At 38.1% G+C, this 21,735-nt stretch overlaps 2 protein-coding genes across 7 annotated transcripts in view; one reads left to right on the forward strand and one right to left on the reverse strand.

Annotated features, from left to right (window-relative positions):
* Positions 1-21,735, forward strand: part of Pka-C3 (Protein kinase, cAMP-dependent, catalytic subunit 3) — a 145,572-nt gene that overhangs the window by 108,624 nt on the left and 15,213 nt on the right. The gene's annotated exons all lie outside the window — the stretch shown is intronic.
* On the reverse strand, positions 1,009-10,952 carry LOC110836825 (cullin-3-B). Of its 3 annotated transcripts, none has more exons than XM_087349224.1 (6): positions 10,791-10,952; positions 8,126-8,323; positions 5,222-5,407; positions 4,132-4,335; positions 3,363-3,539; positions 1,009-1,905 (listed from the first exon to the last, which is right to left on the reverse strand). In XM_087349224.1, the coding sequence occupies exons 2-6, from the start codon at positions 8,321-8,323 to the stop codon at positions 1,900-1,902; spliced, it is 771 nt and encodes a 256-aa protein (XP_087205350.1). In that variant the 5' UTR covers positions 10,791-10,952; the 3' UTR covers positions 1,009-1,899. The 3 variants fall into 3 exon arrangements, with proteins under 3 accessions (XP_087205350.1, XP_087205355.1, XP_087205361.1); XM_087349229.1 differs by lacking the exon at positions 10,791-10,952 and adding an exon at positions 9,893-10,114; XM_087349235.1 differs by lacking the exon at positions 10,791-10,952 and adding an exon at positions 9,493-9,597.

A 21,735-nucleotide genomic window follows, 5' to 3' on the forward strand; every position in this document is an offset into this window, starting at 1 on the left:
CCTTTTGACATTACGCCAAAGGCGACTGCATTTAACCCTTCGAAGCAAGTGCACAGTCTGCAAGTGATTTAATTTTCAGTAACTGCATTTTCCCTAGAGTGCATTACGAGTTTCATATGATTCTCAGAATCAGCAACGATTATTTCCTTAAACAACGCTAACAGATTGAACTATTTAATGGAGACGCGTTGTATTTTGATGTAGGAACTACTTTTTAAAATAATATTTAGATGAGCTTCGTGTTTCATAGGATTGGTACACGTGTAAGGGATGGGTAATAATTATGTAATACCGAATTACAATGTGGGCGTGATGACGAAGGAATTTGTAATATCTCTGTTAAAATTAAAATTTCTCTCCTACGTCGCTGCTCCGTAAATGTAGCTTTCGCATGGAATTCATACTTAGAATACGAAAAAACAACGCGATATATAAATAGAATAATAAATTGTCTTGAGTTAATATTAATTTAACGCTTGCCATCACAAATTTTCTAAATTCCACAGAAATATTATTCTACTGTCCTTTAAACAAGTGGTGAGCCTCACATTTAATTAAAATTACAGGGAGTCCTGACTCACCTTCCATTTTACTGGGCATGCGTGATGTACAAAGCATAAAAGGGGAGGGTGTTTATTTTCTTATTAACGAAGCACCAGTAACCGTAAATAAAAAAGAATGTGACTGAATTAGCCTGAAGACCAGAGCCATCTCCAAAGAGCTCCGGTACTTAGATAATGGAGACTCAGAAACCATTTCTTCCTTCCATTTTCTTTCTTTCACATCTGTGGAGAGCACTTATGAGATTCGCAAGATTTTTTTTCTGAAAGTTTCTTTTATAATTTTGCATATTTTGTTGGTCTTAAGATCACAATAAACATCCTCACCCCCGTGAGAACCTCCTAATATTTCAGATAAATTAAGGAAATTAGGTAACGAGGTTCTAGGAGAATACTGTGACGTAGGAAAGATGAAATAGCAAATGACTGAAGAAAATTACGCAATGAGAAACTTTACAATTTGTACACTTTATCTAATATTGTCAGACAGAGTAATTAAACAAACAGGAATAAGATGGACAGAAGGAGGAAATGAGAAAAACGTACAAAATTTTAGTCGGAAAACGTGGAAGGAGACCCCGGCACAGATAGGAGGATATTATTTAAATTTATGTGAAAAAGTAGTGCAATGAGGATGGAATTCATCTGGCTCAGGATACTGATCATGCATTGTCTCATTGATGGAGCATCTGTCCAGTCCTTCCAGATAAATTTCGGGATATAACCTTGAAATAATCGACGACACGTGCCTTCCATTGGTTTTACAGTCCACTGAAAATTATCATAAACTCATTTAACTGAACTCTTCAGTTGATAGCGCAACACAGTAATGTGTTATAATCCAGGAACAAACATAGCAAAAACTGGTCAACGATATCTGCCAACTGCCCGGAACTTTCAAATTCGTTTAAATTCGCTTTGTGCCCTTCTGTAGATTTTAAGTCGCCTGTTGCCATGAATATATATATGTTATATCGGCTGAGCTTTCTGTCCGATCATTAAGGCACGATCTGATCAGTAGTTTTGGCACATGGTGCTAATAAGTTATGTAACATAACATAGTATAGTACCACAACCACGCCTTTGAATAATTACTCAATGTTTATTTTTGTTTTTCAGCTGAAACAGTAAAAATGAGTCATTACTATGTTTCCTGCAAAGTTTATAGCTTACATGCCCATGTACATCATCGATGGCTAATGATATTCCGTGTCTTGTGTAAGACAGTCGCATGTGACATCCATCTCTAAGTGTAGAATCATGTGCGTTCTTTCTCAAAGTAATTCAGTGGCATAACAAATAGCCGGTCTGTGTAAATACTTCTGTCCGTACTCACGTTTTATGCCTGAAAGTAGTAAACAGATTTTGATTAAACCTGGTATTCGCAGTCCGTACGAAAAGCTGTAAACGAAATTTAATTTTCCTGTATATGGGTTCAGTATAACCTTTCCTTTATTTAAAGTTTACGTCTTCTTTTATCAGTTCATTAAGAAGTGGATTTTGCATGAAGTTCCATTATGAAGGTAACAACGTTAGTTCGAAATTTTATTTGATATATATAATTTTATAAATTTAAGGGATAATTATGACTACGCAATGTAATGTATTATTAGGATGATAAAATCAATAAGTATGAGATGATAGCACACACATGGCGACTATAAAATTTGCATCCACAATTTTGTTTGAAAAACTTTGAATGGAAGAGACCACCCAGGAATCACAAGCTTAGATGGAAAGATAATATTAAAATCGATCTTAAGGAGAGTAGTAGACGGAGTCTACAATAATTTTGTTGTATTGTTGCCGCATTAACCGATACATGATTAAGGAATAGGAAGACAGGAATTAAGGAGGATGAGAGATTAAGAAAGGAAATTATCCGTTCTACGCTGAATTTCAACGGGCTTTTACATTAGTTCGTTTCCATAACCTATTCCTTGGCAGCAATGATGACTAAGCCACGTGCTCCAAATATACACTCACCCTTCTGGTGTAAGATACAGACGATAAATAATTGCTTGGGGACAGAAAAAGCTTTTGGATGTATCGTTCTAATATAAATGTGCTTTCATTGGGATATTTTTCTGGGAGCCCCAGGATTCTGCATAAACCTGTTAGCCACTTGCCGTGTCGACCCTTAACTTATGGGAATTCTTAAAGGCTCTCACTCGGTCTTCGTTACTGTACAGCTACGCCGAACGATTTTATCAATTTTTGCTCGTCTGTATGAATTATTTTTACGAAGTGCATAAAATGAACGCATTTTGAAATTGTGCGTCCTCAAAGGTTCGCACCGCGTCCACTTTTCGTTCCTTAGATCGCCCCAAAAACTCTTTCTGCTCGTCTTCATCTTAGCACAAGTTTCATTTTTTAAATTTTTGTTTCCCATTCCTGATTGTGGTTACTTTCAGTGGACGTAGTTGATTTAGGGGCGGTGTACTGTCCGTGTCTTTGTTCAGAAAGTCTGTTGGCACCATCTACGAGGTGCGATCAGAAAATTTCCAGACTATGTCAATAGAGGGCGAACCGGATGTAGTACGAGCATTTGTTACTCCCTCTTCTTCTTGAACAAGAGCTTTGCCCTGCTCTCTCAGGTACTGACTTACACAATCAGCCATTGTTTTAAGACCTTCTGCTACTCTACTAAATAGCTTGTACATACATGCTAGGTCTTCAGTCTTCTGATTTTTCAGCATGTGGACAACACCAGAGTTCTCCATCAAAAAATAAAAATTTGCTTCAAATTGGTGCTCTGCAGAATTTTTACCATAAACCTATAAGTAATTAAACCACACATACCTCCACAATCGTTTTCATATGTTTCTTTTTTAGTTCTTCGACAACCTCTACAATCCGTGGTTCTGTTGATACATCTAGATAATGTTTAGCTCTCTCTGCTTCTTCATTTATCCAAGCTTCTACTTTGTTAATGTACACAGATGCACTGTTTTCTGCAAGGAACTTCTGGCTTTCTAACTGAAGAAGAAAATTATGTACATAAAAATTCTGAAGACACAAACATCAGAAAGGAAGAATGATTAAGCAATAACACAAGCTAAAATTAGAAATATTCTAATAAAATGTAAACAGAAGGTGGTTTTGCTGGCAGAGTCATATACAGGTTTGACACACACTAGTTTTTTAATACAATCTTGGTTAAGAGTGGACGACAATAACAGATACTTTCTACGAAGACCTACATATGTTTTTTATATGTGGAAGTGAAATGAAAATCCCTGAATTGGGAATCCATGTGATGATATCATCCAGCAAGAGAAGTTCCAGACACCCCACACAGGTCACTGAGCCTACACAAATTAGATCACTGGCACCATTTGGCAAGGTCAGAGGTCATGTTCTGACAGAACAGCTTCCCATAAGTACTTATAAAACAGTATTCACAAATAGCCATCTCCCATTACTTCATCATTTACAAAAGTACCATTAACAGAAAGGACAATTAAGAGGAGATGAGTAATTTCCACTTTCTTACTCATACTGTATTTTACCACAATGAATCATACTTCCTCTACTTGCAATGTATTCTACCAAGTTTCCATCATCTTACTCTGTAGAATTCTGCAGACTGTTGAAGGAATGGTCTCTCAAAGTCCTCTTCATAAACCGTTCTACTGTTGATCCCCAGAACCATGAGCATTTGACAGGCATTTTTAATGGCAATTCTGTCCACCACCTCACCTTTCCTCTCCCTCATCACCATGTCTAACAATGTTTCACGAAGATGATCTCTGATGCAGCCATATCGAACCACCTGAAAGTTAACCATCCACAGTCAGCTGTTAAAGACATCTAAGTTAATATAAATTATGTTCCTCCAGGTTACAAAGTATTTGTAGTAGTAAGAATAAAACAATGGCAAACCTGTTTCCTACATTATTTCTTCTAGATAGTGCATATAATTCAAGAAAAAATGTTTCATAAAATAAATTTACCTAAGTTCCAATGTAATTTATTTCTCAAATTATGCTCAGGTCTCCCAAGCAGTTTCTCCCTTTGAGGTTTACCAAATAAAATTTTATATACATTTAATTTGAGCTATAGGTCCCATCTCAAACCCCTTAATCTTAATAGCCCATGCAATATGATGAAGAATTATAAAGCTCTCTTCTGCACTTTGTTCTCAGATATCCTCGATCTACATTTTCTCGTAGGATCAGCTATGAATTTTCATACCCAGGAAACATAACTATCTTTAGGGTTTTACAGCGATGGCCATATGTTGCAACTGGATGGTCTATGCGGCATAATAAACAATTTGTCAGAGTGAAGATACGTATTGATGACACTGTCATGTTCCTTTGTAATAAAAATGTTTATATACTAAACCTCTACTCTTATGTTATGCTTTCTACACCATCCAATTGTACCTATCCCTGTAGAAAGTGCCTGAGTACCTGACATCTGCCACATCTCCAAGTGATTTATTAACCACCTTTATATTAAGCCTTCATTACTGGAGTTTAATAGTTTTTGTGATATTTATGGTAATTTTTCACAAGAAATTGATATCATTGCAACAATGTTTTCAACTGTGGTCTTCTGGTGTCACAACCCATAAAACCATGATCAACAATGAAAGCAACCTTATATCCCAGCACATGACACAATTCTTTTTATCTCTAAAACACATTACTTACCTGATCCTTGAAAGCGGTGAGCCCAAGGTTATAGACATTTGGTACGTCATTCTGTTGAACATATATATGATCCATGTACATTAATATGTCACGGATCATCACCATGGATGTCTGGTGGTCATTCCATGCTTGGTTTAATGTCTGGAGAAAGTTGTTATGTAAAGCCTTCAGGACATCGTCCCTAACCTAAATTAAGTAAAAACAACAAATGTACATTATATAAAGAAGTTATGTTTTTTATTTTCATCATAAGTATGTACAACACTTGCATTCTCAAGAGTTCCCTATGTTAATATGATAACAACCAATCTTACCTTATTCTCTAAGATCCATTTTAATGTTATCCTTGCATCTATGAATCACTACATTCAGAGATAATAATTTTCCCACCTATAGTGCAAATCACCAGAGTATCAAATGGTTCCAATATCCAAATCCAAGATGTCTTAGATACCAAGTCAGAATTTAGCCAATTACATGCACCAAAATTATGCAGGGTCTTTGCTGAAGGTCAAACCTGGAGACCCTTATCTAAAAATCTTAATTTCATTTATGATCTAATAGAGTATGAACTGAATGTCATGTTGCCTAAAACTGATGTCCCAAAAAGATGTATACACATTCAAGAATCCATTGTTCCATCCATTCACAAGCCACCTGGAGATGAGGACATGTGATATCAACAAGACAGGGCATCCTCACATTACCATCACGATGTCAGGGCCTGTCTTGACAACACAATTCCCAACCAATGGAGAAGATGCATAGAATTTGTTTAGTACTCCCTTGATCACCAGATCAAATCCCACCTGACTTGTTCTTGTGGGGTTACTTGAAGGGTGTGATGTACAGCACAAAGTCAGAAACACTTCAAGAGCTCTGGTAAGAAATTGAATAATCTTGCACAGCCATCCCAGCATGAAGCTAACGGTGGTCATTTTAAACACCTACACTAGATTCGCTAATTCACTAAGTGACAATGATGACATATGTAATAGTGTAGGTTATTAAAATTACTTTATTTCATTCACTGAATGTATGTGTACATCTTTTTGAGACACTGTATTTAACTAATTTACTGGGCAGAGTACTACAAGCACATAATTTTAAACATTACATTTGCACAAGACATGTTTAAAATAGCATAAATACCAAGGAATTTTTGAAGTTTGGAAGTGCATAGACTTGTACCATCATCAATGAAATAATAAAAAAATAAAACTACTTTGTTACTTTCATTTACTCATGAGCTTGGCCCAACTTAAGTCACATTACAAGTTAATTTGCAATATAAAGTACCAATGGAAGATCACAATGATCTTTGTGTTAGTAATTCTCTAATACAAAAAATCTGTTTGTACAGGGATGGCCATAAGTCATGATAACATGGTCTACAAGACAAAATAAAATGTTCACCATGATGAAAAAAATAAAGACACTCTATATGATGATGGATATGTGCATCATCAGGTGAATATGATGAGTGGGCAAGAAACTGTTGGAAGTAGGAGGCAGAAGAGTGTCGCATGACATGCTGTAGTAGTCCAGATTTCAGATCTGCAGAGGATTTTCCTTTTATGAGTGTGCTATAACAAACACGTTTTACACAGAAGTAATGACCTTCTATTATGTTTTAACATGTTCTAATATTGTCCATGGTAAATACAAGTCCATTCACCATCAAGGAGCATTGTGTGTGGGGTCACAATAATAAAAAGAACTTTGTCTTGTGTTTTAATAAAGCAGATCTGAGACCAATTTATGTAAATTTTAGAAAAATATCCCTAACTGGTTTTGTGTTAAATGTGAAATTAAGTGGAAGATAAGAATAGCAGATGTAAGTGCTCATTTGGAGGTGTCAGTACTTCAATCGTCCAGAAAATCCATTAAGAAATAATATGTAGATTTCCAGATTTTGAGAACCTCCATGAGACATCTGATGAGGAATGACGCCTAACACAAGTATTAACCCACAATGATAATGACATGAATGTGTGGCAACAGGCATGTGCAGTTTTATTGTATACCTTCCCAACCTTGGCATCCTGCCACAACAATATGCTCACTGATGAATGAGTGGTATATCTCAGCACAGGGTCTCAAGATGTTAATATCTGGGGTAAACAAAATCCACATCTCTTTGAACAAGTAGCATAGCATTCACCTCCTTTTATAATGAGACGAGTTACCAGTGAACTGATTACTAAACCATACTTCTTTCCTGATGTCTTTTACTGTGACTGGTGAAAGTTATCAGAAACTATTGTCTGTCCGACTAATTCCAGAACTTGATTATGTGGGTCTTCTAACCAGTGTAGGTTTGCAACAAGATGGGACACCAGCCATTATGCTGCTAGCATGCACACTTTCCTGAACAGCAGATTTCCACTGTGGATTGGATAATGTGGCCCTCTCATCTGGCCTCCTTGAAGTCCTGATCTGACCATGTGTGACAACTAGATGTGGTCTTTTTTTAAATAACACAAAGCACACTGTTTCTGAGTTAGAAGGGATAAATTCATTGTATCTTCTACACTATTAAACCAGTAAAGATCCAACAGGCCTAGCAGTTCAATTGGTGATGAATGTGATTATGTGTTGATAATGATGGTAACTATAGCAACTGGTTATGTGGCTGTGTGCTATGGCGAGTGGTGTGACATTTGATAATTCTATAACGTGCACTGATATCATATGTTCCTTTGTAACAAAAATGTTTGCATACTAAACCCCTACACTTGTTATGCTTTCTACAACAAGTAATCATGACTTTTGGCCATCTCTACACATTTCCTTACTGGATACAATCAACAGGACATTGTTATCACTGTGTAACATGGCTGCAAATTTATATACAGTGATGTCAGTCATATTACGAGCATAAACACTTATGAAGCATCTCACCTTTAACTCTAAGTGTTGCGTCACAACCTCCTTCAAACCTTTATACAGACGTTCACCATGCTTATGAAGAATCATAGTATGTGCATTTCTATACAATTCCTCAAAATTTAGACCTGAGTTGTTCTTCTTCTGTATTTCCTGTATTGCATTTCTTAATAAAGCCCAAATGCTCTCCACATACTTCTCATCCATTGTCATCTATAAGAAAGAAAAAGGCAACTTTATCCAATACAGTAAAACATGACTTAATTCTTCAACAACCTATTGAAATTTTTATTATTTCACACAATGTCTTTTAAATGCATTTACCTTGATGTCAACACAGCTATTTATGAAAATTTAATTTAAACATTATATTTTGGTATATTAGAATTGCAACTACTATTTGAATTTGAACAGACTTCTGCTGTTTAAAGTATAGCTAAGTATTACAAATACCCTGAAGAAAACGTTTTGTTGTTACTTCTTTCATTAGTGCAAGTGTTAAAGCATTCACTAATGACATAGCGCAATTTAGTAATTTAGGGTTCCATTCGTAATACTAGTAGAAGTCTTTCCATCATGCCATCATACAAATTTCAGAGGTGAAATTGCAATGAGTTATCAGTTTCTATTCTCACATATAAACATGTTGTGCAGCCACACTGTTATTTTCCAAAGATGGCTGTCTTCTATTGATGCTTCAACTCACATGACATTCAGACTTTTTCTGTTGATCAGAGAAAGTACAAACGTCCTGAACACTAATCTAATGTACCACCTACTTGCCCACTAACTGTAATGTTTTGCTTGCAAACTTCACAGAATGATGTTATGTTCCTCCTTGTCGGTTGCAGTCAATAATATATGATATTTTTTTCTTAGATTACTTAAGGTTACAGTTTCATGAATTTCAAGCTGGTAGGGATGCAGTGTTTTGATACAATGTCACCCCCTCCCCTAAAATGCAATTATGTAAAATTAACAGATATTCACCCTCTCACAGCAAAACAAATCTGTTTTACAAGCAATGACTGTTAAGAATTAATTACATTAAATTCTGTCTCAGACCGCGTGGCTACGGCGCGGGACCTCATTATTTAATACCTCTAATTTTTTTACGTTTTCTGTACTGCCTCATATATTCTGCATTACGGACTCTTTTAGCTTCAATGTCATCCATCTTGTTATCTCTACATAGTATGACGCAACGCACAAACGCAGCAGTAGCGTGAAGTGCGATGCGCCTTTATCCCTTACCCCAAACTTTGTTCAATTGTAAGAGACCACGATGTCCACCCACAATGACCAATTTAATCAAAACTAAAATGGAGAGGGTGAAGGGCAGTATCACAGATTTCTTAATAATTCTTATGTAATATAAGCACCTGTGGTATTCTGAAACGTTTTTAACAGCACAATATTATCTACTCTACGAAGCACTTCTTCTACAAGCGATTCACAGCAGAGCTCTTTCAGCAATAACGAAATCGGATTCTTGATGGCAGTAATGAAACACAACAATGCCGAATAAACAGATGACGTTTCTTATCTAACATAACAATGCACGCAAGCTGACCATTGTTGTCGGTCCATATTTACACATTGTTGATAAGGATCTTACACGTTTTCCTAAAGCTGTTTTTGCCGAATAACCCTTCCGTATAGACGTATTTATGTCAATATTTACGTCAAAAGAAGAAAAGCCTAATTCTCTTACACGAGTTCACAAATGCAGATGAAATCATTAAATGTAATTAACATTAATAATAAATAGGAATCCCTTACCTCAAACTTTGTTCAATTGTAAGAGACCACGATGGCCACCCACAATGATTAATTTAATCAAAACTAAAATGGAGAGAGTTGAGGGCAGTATCACAGATTTCTTAATAATTCTTATGTAAGATAAGTACTTGTGATATTCTAAAACGTTTTTAACAGCACAATATTATCTACTCTACGAAGCACTTCTTATACAAGCGATTCACAGCTCAGCTCTTTCAGCAATAACGAAAGCGGATTGTTGACGGCAGTAATGTAACACAACAATGCCGAATAAACAGATGACAACAATTAGTTTCCATGGCCTCCTCAGAGGAGAATTGAGGAGGCCATGGACCGAATACGGCCATAGAAGAAGAAAAAGAAGAAGGTAAAGGAGAAACCCACAAATACACAATGCAGGGTTATTAATCGTGAAAGCAGGTGGTACACATACTTACCACCAGACTCTTAAGGGTTCTAACTGTTTCATCAAGATTTTCGGCTACTAAACATGCCTTGTTGTTTTAAGCATTCGAATTTCTAATTGTTTACTGGAATATTCAATTGCAATCAATTTTTGCCGTACATAACAAAAGTCAGTCTAACATAATTTGAAATTGTGTTAGAAAGAAAGAAACTAGCTTCATTTTCTTGCAAGTGTTCGTAAGTATTAACAAACACATGTAAGTAAGATTTGAGGTTTTCACAGCTGTGAGTATGAAGATTTCTGTCTTCTGGGTTGTTGCGCTGTGTAGTCTGATCGATGAATCGCCCTGATGACGGAGGCAGTATGACCTCTGAAACGTTGGTTAACATCGACCAGACTACACAGCGCAACAACCCAGAAGACAGAAATCTTCAAACACATGCAAATATGTTGATAAATAATAATAACAATAAAATAAGAAAAAGCCTTTACCTATTCCTTCGTTCAAGGGAAGGGAACTAGATGTCCACCAGCAATAAACAATCGAATTAATAACAAAATTCAGAGAATGTAAGGCACTATTCTTCAGTAACACAATAGCACAAAAGTACTTTCTCTAAGACGCACTTCTTCTACAAGCTATTCACAGCTGACTTCTCTTCAGACTACGAAAAGCTGATTGTTGACGGCAATACATACTAAAGAAATACAACAATGTCAACGAAAACTATGACGTAATAATTTTAATTGTTATGCCAGAAGAAGAAGTAATTTATAAAATCAAAAAATCGGGGTGTGGCTGTCGGGGACACGGCCGTGGGTTTTACGTGAATACGTCTGCGTGAGCGGGTAATATTTTCTTTGGGATATGGGAATGAAATGAAAGTAACGAAATGGATACATGGCTTTTATTTAGCATAACAAATATACAGAGTCTTAGCTAGTAATCGATGACAATTTTGTTTATCATTGGTCTATGGTAAGAGAAGTAAGACACAAAACTCGCGCGCCGCGTCGACTTTCCGACGTTCCCGAAGCCGTCTCACTCGTTCCGCCACGGACATGGCGGTACTGATCGATGGCTGATTAGACGCCCTTTCAGATGAGATGCGTTGCTTGTATTTCCTCTGGGCTTGTCGGTGAGTATGGGCCGACATCAGAAAGTTTAAATTTTTCACGATTTATTGTTGATTTGTCACCAACAAATATATTGCAAAGTTCACGTTTATGGCTGAAATCGACAGATCTAGACGAGATCTTTCGTTTGGCATCAAAATCAGCGCGCTAGCACATAGGAGTCGCGATATATACTGCCCGGAAATTTTCGCCCACGCCAAAAATGGCCGCCAGTCGCCGCGGGCCCCCACCCGCGCCTCGCGTATGCGCGGCACCATCTCGAGGTCATGCTCGCATCGTAGTCGTATACCCGATCGAACGAGACCACATTTATTTCAATCGTGTTATTAATTACGAAGTTATAGTGTCGGAATGGATCACCCTGCAAACGTTACATCGCCGTTTCCGTCCTGGTACCCGATATGTCGGTCTGATTTTAAAGACGTATTCGCGTCAAAACATTTACTTACATTGACAGACACGCAAGTAGTTCATATAAAAGCTGACCATTCTAGTTGGATATTTACATTGTTGGTAATTGAAAATATTACAAAGAGAATTACCCTATGTTATAATTAATATCAAAAGTGTTCTCTATAAGAAGGAAATAAATTTAAAAATAATGAGAAGAGGCACGAAGAAAAAATTGCAATTTCGTGAACGAAAAAGTTGACAGTGGAACCACGGTTCCGGAGAATTTGACGTAAATGCGTCTCTGTATTTAAATTATATTTACGTCTCTGTAATGTAATGTAATGAAATGTCATCCATCCTGTTACGAAAGCGGATTGTTGACGGCATTAATGTAACGCTACAATGCCTAGTAAACAGATGACTTTTCCTAGCGGATTGTTGACGGCAGTAATGTAACGCAACAATGCCTAGTAAACAGATGACTTTTCCTAGCTATGAATTTACTGTATGATATTTGAGGTTCTCACAGCAGTGAGATGGATTTGGAGGCAGTATGTTCCTTTGAAACTTCGGTATCTACATTGGGCCTATCCACAAGTCCACACAGCGTCACAACCCAGAAGACCAGCACCAACTGTATGTTCTCTGTTTCCCTGTACATGTCACAAGCTCGTCTCAGTCTTTTACATTTAACCAGTTATCATCAATAGATTAATGTGTTCATCACATACCTTCTTTATTTTCTACTTTAGTTAATTCGTCTTAGGTCCAGTTATTTTTCACAGAACTCAAACATCTTCGTTTCCTACATGTCTTAGGGTGACAGGAATATTTTCGCACAGACATAAAACAACATTTAAATTTACAGAATTTTGTATATTTTGATCTTTAATTCTTTTTAAGGCCACCAGCAATCAAGATTGAATGGTTCTGACTAGTTTTTTTTTCGTACTTTATAGGCGCGGATGGATTGAAGGAGTTTCAGAATCGATTTTTATACAATTATCTAAGCCACTGTGCGGCACTTCAAGATAAGCTGCTATTAGTTCTCAGTTTATGACCGAGTGTCCTGGAGCAGCATTAACGTTTTATGCTCGTATTCGAATCTCCAACGAGTTGCTGACTATCCTATTTCAGATTTTCCTTAGTCTGTCTGGTGACGGTATGGTACCTTGAAATAGATTGTCTGTGATCTGAAATTGTCGATAATTTATGTGCTTATATTGAAAGTATCCTACGTTTTCCCAGTGTGAAAATGAGACCTGTGATGACGGAGGCAGTATGACCTCTGAAACGTTGGTAAACATCGACCAGAATACACAGCGCAACAGCCCAGAAGACGGGAATCTTCATAAAGCTTCTCAATGTGAAAATGTTTCCAGAGTTTCTCTGTTATTTCCGCATCATCCGCATCATCCCCAGCACCCTGTCTTCACCCACCCACAGTTTGTACTCTTCTCTCGACGTGAAAGAACAAGTTTCGCGTCCTGGTATGACAACAGTTTCAGTTTAAAAAGATTAACCGGACGCAGTGTGTAGCTGCTTGTGAAGGAAACGGGTCGACATGTAAATCTTTATTTTCTCTGCTGCAGCCTCCACTTGCGGACCGCCCTACGCCTTTTCTGCTCTTTGATGCTGACCCCATAATGTTGATTTAGTGAGCGGGTCATTTGGGACAATTGCTTGGGCTATCCGCGATGCAGTCGTAGTGTGGCGGTGATCATTCAGTGGCGGATTTCATGCGAAGATGTCTTGCCTCTTCGCATGAAATCACTCTCAGTGTAAAATTTCGTTTCCGACGTTTTTGTGGCTGGGAACTGCGAATATTCTCGCTTATTAGAAAATCCTCTGCTTTTAAAGAACCTTAGGGTTCATTACCGAGTTCACAAAAGTCAACAGTTTGGCCTGTCTTCAGCCAGTTCAATCCAGTTTAGATTCTTTGTCAGACTTCATGCCATTGTCTGTCATTCTCAAATTCTCTAGCATATATTGTTTAGTTTTTACCAACAGGAGCTCTGTAGGCCTAGGTATTTGTTTTAGTACGTTCTGCATATTCCTCCAAAACAAATCTGAAAAATGTCGACTGATACAGAATTTGATAATATTGATGTATGAGTTGGGCTTACAGAGTTTGTTTCTGGTGACTCGGTCATTTCGTCCCATAATATCCTATGGAATATTCATCCTGAATCCTCCACTGGTGTCTCCTGAAGTGAATGATGTTTTGGAAGACGTCCGAATTGGAGTAGCAGAGGCTGTTTGGACTGGTGCCACTGTCTGCTGTCCCACTGGCACAAAGTCAACCATATTTAACATAATTACGTAACAGGAGTCGCGCACGAACTGGTGAGGTTCTTGTGTCAGAATCTTCAAGCTGTCCGCAGCCTTCCTCTCATTCTTGATTATCATGCAGCGAATGTGAGGTGCACAGCGCAGGTAAGGGCGGAAATCGCCTGCCTGGGCAGTCCCCCCACACGCGCGGATGTTGGGATGTCTGTGTTTCTGACAGGAAATCAGGAAGTAGGCGTAGCCTACAGCATTGTTCCTGGAAAATACCGCAGTAGACAAGACGAATGTTGTGTGCGAAGTCTCATGTTCCTTCCCTAAACACAAAAACGTGTTACAACGTGTTTGATAATAAATTTGACGTAACATACAGAAAATGTCACCAAAAGACACACCGCTATGGTAATCTGGAAGCTGAAAATTGGTTTAGGATGTCTTTACAACTCACCTGCAAAGAAATCTTGGTGCGGAAGCCATTGAAGTTTCTGGTCAGTCTGTACAAATTAAAAGCCGCGGATACGTGAAACCGAATACCATGTTTGGCAAAACTAGATATACACGTGTAAAACCGTCAATACTCGAAGTATGCTGTTGGAAAGGATTGTCTTTAAAAAGATATGCGCACAATAGTACAGTTTAGGCGTTTGTTATTAAGACAGTGATTGGTCATTGTTTGTTTACAATTTCGCAACTCTTCCTGTGTAACCGTCGGCTCAGTGTGAACTAGGACCATGGCATAGTGAAGCTGATCATAACAGCCTACAGTCAAATTATTTGATAGGGACCTCTGAATTTTGACTGCGCTGGAAAATTGGTTGGAAAGTTCCTCTCACGAGGTATGTGAGTTAGTTTGCTGATACGATTAGATGCACACGAATGTGGCGTGGTGATATTAGCGAGTACAAAAGCATCAGTCTTTATATGCCACTTAAACGAGACAAGAGTTCTGTTTTAGTGGTTTCAGCACAGTTGTTGGTGGCTTTGAAATAATAGGTTTAACGAAACTGGTACCAAAACCATCGAGGTATGGAAAATGACAGGCGCACAATTTTGTATTCTTACTACATTTGTTCAGAATATTTCGATTCTCTGAAATCGCTGTGTGGAACCATACTTACAATACTATTGATCAGCTAAAATGGATAAAATAGTGACAATATAAAAGACAGCGATAAAAGAGTTTATTTTATCATATCATAATTTCGTAACAGAATCTTCAGTCTTTTCATCTCAGAAAATATCCGCTCTGCGAGCTTTGAAGTTTGTTGTTTTGGAGGTTTACCCCTCAAGGGAAGATCATACATTACAATATTTAAGGACTTATTTTTGATAATATATAGATCTGAGAGAGAAGAAACTTCATAATTGGTACTGTCCAAGAAACAGTTTTAGGATGTTAAAATCTAGGAGGACGAGAAATTTATTCAGAATTCAAAACATAACTTGTATACGGATACATGTTTGAGAAGCAATAGCAGAGAATCGAAAACACAAAACAAAAGTAATGCCTGGGGTTAATTAGGGGTTTGTTATGACACGAGACACCGCTGTGCTTGATGATTACCTTCCGTAAGTTTTAAATATAATTAAAACTTTGTGATGTGGTTTAATTACCGTTGCGCTTATAGCGAACTTATATAAATTAATGCAGAGTTATGGCTACTTCACTATAAGCGATGAAACTTAATAATACTACAGTTGCATTGCGGTATTTAGTTATTAAATATAAAAATATAAAGCGTGTGTGATTTTAAGAGAAAATATGGCTTAAAATCAATACACACAATTTTGCTTGCAGTCGGGATAGTTTGCATCCAGATGATATGTTACACAGGTAGTTTAGTTGATAGTCAATGTTAGAACGCTTGAACGAAGGTGAAGTTAGGTCTATTTAAGAATAACTTCATGGATATGTAGGTAGGATGTACAGGTTTAGCTCCACGCATTCATGTTCTGGGCGTTTTACCTTGTTGGACATGGCCATCTGCACCCACAGGACAAATAGGTGGGACACATAGCCAATGCAGATATGACGACATTCATTGTGATTGACAGGGATTGAATTTAAATTTGCAGTCCTACTGCCAGTCAATTTATTGACACAGCATTTTACTTCGTTACAGGAAATATTGTACATCTTGTCTTAAGTAGAACTAAATCGGGATTTCGGAATACGGGTCAAGAGGTATGAAGTAGGATTTCAAACGAGAACCACCCACGCCATCTTCTGCATGGGGTTACGAGTTGACTCCTAACGGGAAAATACGTGTGTATCATGTTGGAGATGTTTCAACCCCACTGTATACACTTGGGAATTACATTTGAACCTACGCTCGATGAAGCCGGACAGGTGCTGTTGTCAGAAAGACGATTCGAATTAACACGTTCTTTTCGCTTTTTCTTCGGGAACTGTTGACGCAATTGGTAAATCGAGACTAGGTACTACGCATAACTATTTCAGCTGCCGAGTCACTGCCTGACAGATGTGTCCTCCCGTTTTATTACATTACATTTCAAATGTATAAATAGTTATAAAGCCCATTGAAGCTGTGGGAAGTTGAAATAAATTCATTGCAGAAATTGTGAACTGTATTATTACAGCCGAAGTCCGAAGACTCGGCTGTAAAGAGTTTTATCATTGTCACTAAGTTATGGATAGCTAAGCCATTAAACTGATACAATACTGGTTGGGTGACTGGGGTTCTATTCCTGGCAGGGGTAGTCATTTGCTCTTCACCACCCAGTCGCAGCAGCCCTAGGGTTCTCCAAGATTCGTTTGAATACTGTCATCCCATCACCGCCTAGGTCTCTCATGACTCACTCTCTTTGAGGTTATTCGTCCCATGTTATTTGTGGCTTATTTAACAATATTTATAGTAGCTCAGACTGTACCTTATGGCGTCATGTGATAGAATATTAATGGATAATTGGAAAGGATATTAAAGGAAGCGGTCTCGGCATATTCCTGCTGCGGCTGAGGGAAACCACGACAGTTCAGTCAGGGTATCCTGCCTCCCAGCCGATATATGAACTTGGGATCTCCCGAATACGAAACAAGTGCCCCACGGTCACGACATTTATATAAACATTTCTTTTATTTTTTATTTTTCATGCGTATGCTACGTGTTTAGCTTCTCTGATCCTTCTAGATTTAATCACCGTGACAATATTAGGTGAAAAATACGAATCGCGGAATTCGTCTTTATGTAAGTTTATTCACTTTTTTGTTACTTCACGATTTCTTGGAATCAATCATCAATTCAGGACATTGGAGCTTCGGAGTTTATGCTGTGCTTTGTTTCACGAGCGGATGAAATGTGTGAAGCCGAGTTAAGCCCGGTCCTGAATCAGCAGGCGTTTCAAAAATAGGTGTACTGACTGCCTACATGAAGTTATCGAGTTCGTCACTTTAAATCATGAAGTCTCTGTTAATGGGTGATCAGAATCATATTTCAACAGCACACCTATTGAGGCAGAACGACTTCACTTGTTTCGGCATTAGACAAACTTAATGAGCCAACAGCGTTGGACAGAAATTGTAACCTACTATGGTGTAGGCCCTATAGAACATGGGGGAGTGTATTGATCTGATGTTGTATAGTCCTTCCCCTGTATTTGTGTCTGCACGCACGCACAAACCTGCCCCATATATATATATATATATATATAGACACACACACACACTGAATAAGTACAGATTTGCCACAGGAGCGCAAGTAAATATCCCCCTCCTTGCGGCAGAAGGGATCCTATGCTTCCCTATTTATTCTTTGTTTGCATCCACTGTCATACATCTGTGTGATCTCGTGTTGGAGGAATAGTTGATTGGTGCAACGTTAAGATACGGGCAAATAAACATCAGCCCTTTGAAGCCGAATATCTTAAAAAAATTTAAGACTTAAGTCCGTACCGCAAAGAAAACAACACTTCACCATTCCAAAGATCAGCTTGTTAACGCTGTTTAGGGAAATAGTCGCTGTTTACAAGAAGAATCATGCAAAGTACATAAATACAGAACGAGTTATCGATTGTTAAAAGCAGGTGGAACATGCAGTTGGCTCTTGTTATAAGAGTAGAAAGACCGAGCTGAATGTTTTCAACACTAATAATATAATTAACAACATAATTCTATAATTATTACGGCACCTCATAGTGCACTGAACACTGGATATATGGCGGTGGGAAACGTCATGGCAAATTAATGTCGGGTGCAGAAACAATGTGTACATGCTGATCTAAAAATATTCATGGCTTTTAGTTTCTGATTCGTCTTTCGCCGATTGACTTTTTTTTTACCCTCGTTATTGGAGAGAAGCGATAGCTTTGACACATACGTGACAGTGACTGTCGCTGTTTCAGCCAGTGGTTCTGACCTCCTGCGATGCCGTTACAGGCAAGCGATAAGAAACAAAATATATTGAAGAACTTGGAAGTAAGCAAAGCATGTACAATGATGAGATTTCAGTTCTTGTGGTGGCAAGTACGATTAAGATGGCTGTCTCGTGGGCTGTTGCGCTGAGTAACCTGGTAGAAGTTTACCGACACTACGTAAACGCTTGCGGCTTCTACTAATCTGTCTGATGATGGAGGTAGCAGGCACCTCCAAAACGTCAGTAATCTTAAACCAGACTACATGGCGCAACAGCTCAGAAGACTGCCATCTCCTTGTATAAAGATCGTCTCTTGACTACTCAAAAATACTGTCCTACTGAACCCGAAAGCCAAAACCTTCCAACTAATCCTGCATTTAACTAATTTAATCCAGTTTAGACCCTGATATTCTATTTCTATAATCTCCATTTGACTGTTACCCTCCCGTCAAAGTATACATCTCCCAAACCAGCGACTGAAACTTTATCCATTTTTCACTTGTCCATGACTGATACATGTTTCGTCCATGTTGTGATAAGTTGGTATGGCATTATAAATTGTGTATTATTTAAAAATTTTAAAATTACGATTCTTAATTTTGCTACATTTCTGAGACTGGACGTCTCACAATAGTGCTAGTGCACGTTTTCGGCTCACAACATAAAATAAAAGGGAAATAAATCTGAAACCCAGAAGGAAAGAAGTACCCAAAACATTATCATCATCATCACCACCACCACCACCACAATGTGTTTTTGCCAGCGGAACGCATCGTACAGAGTCTGGCGCCCTTCCTGTTACGAGCCAAAAGTTTTTACTGTTAAATTCGAATTTATATTGATACCGGTTTCCACTGTCTAGGAAGCGAGCCAAACTTGTGACAACCCGGCGGATTTTCGTTTCATTGTTTAAATTCACGATGAAATACAACACCCCCATAACCATCTAGAGGCAGAAATGCCGATTCTGATTTTCTGGCTTGTGACGTCGTGTAGTCTTGTACATAGCACGCACCAGGAACAAATGTTTGAGGACAGTGTTTGTACATGGTGCCGTGGTAACAACACCTCTGCCTCCAACCACCTACGAAATTACACATCGTAACAACAAAAAGTTCTGTCTCCAGGTAGTGACTAGGCTGTTGTATTTGCCGTGCACGTAAACAATTAAATGAAAATTCGCCGAATCGGTCGAATCGAGGTCTTCGCCGAAGGTCGTGAGAACTTAAATCTCAGATAGAGACAAAACTGGCCGAGATTTCAGATGCTCACGGCGGCGAGAATGAAGATGGATATCCTCTGGGAGACTGAACTTTTAAAACTGTTACTGTTAAGTAATGCCCATCTGCGTATTAGTAGGTAGTCAGGAGGCAGATTGAAGTCACAAGCACCCACTGTCGGACTTGTAGAGAAACTTATTCTGATGTCATAAAAAAAATTGGCCAATAACTGAATTGCTGCTTACAGTGAAGTATGAGAGCAAGAGTAGCAAGAAGTTGATTGGGCAAGCTCAAACAGATACTGCAGAATGTGAGCATGAAATCGATATAAGGTGGTTCAGTCACTGTGAATATGCAATGGACTTACAAGTTATTAACCCTTTAAAGCCTAATCGCGTCTAAATAATATGTAATGATACAGTCCGTACCGCAAAGAAAACACCACACTTCACCATTACTAAGTTCAGTTTGTTAACGCTGTTTAAGGAAATATTCTCTCTTTGAACTGAGAATCATTTGAAACGCGTAACTAAAAAGTACAGATTTGATCGTTAAAGCAGGAAGGACAGAGACATTCGAGTAGTTACCAATAAGCTTTGAAGAGTTAATGGTACTGATACTTCACGCTAAAAATGCACAAAGTCAGCATAGCTAATGCCATCTAATCTTTAAAAAAATAAGTTTGTATAGTGAATATTACAAATTATAGAGCTCCTCATTATTGAGTTTTCTCTTGTCTCTTTATCTTTCCAGGTCCATATATTCTCTTCAGCATCCATAATATATTATTTTCTTTTTTGCCTTAATGTGAGATGCCAAGTTTCACACCCATACAAAACAACAGGTACGCTGCTTACAGTTAATGACGCCACTGGAAACACGATTTCGAACTTCTTAAGTTCTGCATTAAGAAACATTATTTGAATTATACGAATATATTTAACTTGCAAGAGTATAAAACGAAGATTTTAAACAGGGTCGGCCTAACGTTATTGCGAATTACCCGCGCTCCGGCGTTACGCCAACGAAGATGAACAGGAGTAGCTCGGTCGTAATATCAGATAATAAGCGTGTCGTGTCTGAGAAAGGAGAGTAGAATAAAGAGGCATACAAGAAAGGAGACGGTTAAAATAAATAATGATGGCAGTGGGAGGACAAAGTGAGAAAAGAAATAAAGTGGCAGATAAAACAAATGTTTGTTATAAGTTTGGATGTTTGTGTGTAATCTGAATTCTCCGTCCAACTCAAGTGTATTTTAGTTATCTGGCGAACATGTATAGCCAGTGTTGGGTCATCCTTAAATCAAGCTTTTGGCGGCAAATAGTCTTTCCTCCTCTGCACGCTGGTTCACATAGAAACGTGGGCCCATATCATTGCGAGCCAACTGATAAATGAAGGTTTCTGTAATTTAATAGGTCAGAGAATTAATATCGGTTACAGAAGCGGCACTTGGCACTCGATTCCACTTACGGTGACGTATGTTAGTAGTGCAGTCTCTCCCGTGGGACAGTGCCAAATAAAATAGGATTTCTCGACCGGGAATCCCAGAGTTTTTTTTAGTTTGTAAGTTCTGTTTCTGTTTCCTCCTCCTTTTCTTTTTTCCTTCCCTTCTCTTCTTCTTAGCCTTCTTCCCCTTTTCTCGCCAAGATCACAGAATTTCGGTTTATCTAATGATGTATTTGCTCCCCCTTCCCCCAGCTCGCTGTCATTAGGTCTGAGTCCCTTAATCAAAAGGTAATGTAACCTTCATTTAAGATGGCTGTTGGTTGCCCCTTTGTGCTTGCTTTGTGATATCTGCATACGAAATTTCGTTTTATTGAAAAACTCTCGCATAGGCCTATTATAATTGTTGTAATCGGCTCCTAAATGAATTTAGAGTACATTCTTCATCTGTTGCCCACATTCAATTCCATTCCTGTCATCTAAAAAATAATTATTAACAATAGGATGTATTAGAAAATGTGAAGTGTAACACTTCTCTTTTGTACAAAATGTTCCTCAACTGTTCTTGCTTTGTGCATGAATGCATTT

Source organism: Zootermopsis nevadensis, unplaced genomic scaffold (genome assembly GCF_977971745.1).
Source record: "Zootermopsis nevadensis isolate Lab colony 2312 unplaced genomic scaffold, Znev_1.0 Znev_ptg000002l, whole genome shotgun sequence".
NCBI classification, from domain to species: Eukaryota; Metazoa; Arthropoda; class Insecta; order Blattodea; family Termopsidae; genus Zootermopsis; species Zootermopsis nevadensis.

Excerpts from the sequence above, each read along its gene's own strand:
- LOC110836825 (XM_087349224.1), bottom strand. The coding sequence starts at position 8,323 with ATGACAATGGATGAGAAGTATGTGGAGAGCATTTGGGCTTTATTAAGA. Across the intron at positions 5,408-8,125 it reads CGCAACACTTAGAGTTAAAG|GTTAGGGACGATGTCCTGAA; the intron begins GTGAGATGCTTC and ends TACTTAATTTAG. Across the intron at positions 4,336-5,221 it reads TCACCGCTTTCAAGGATCAG|GTGGTTCGATATGGCTGCAT; the intron begins GTAAGTAATGTG and ends GTTAACTTTCAG.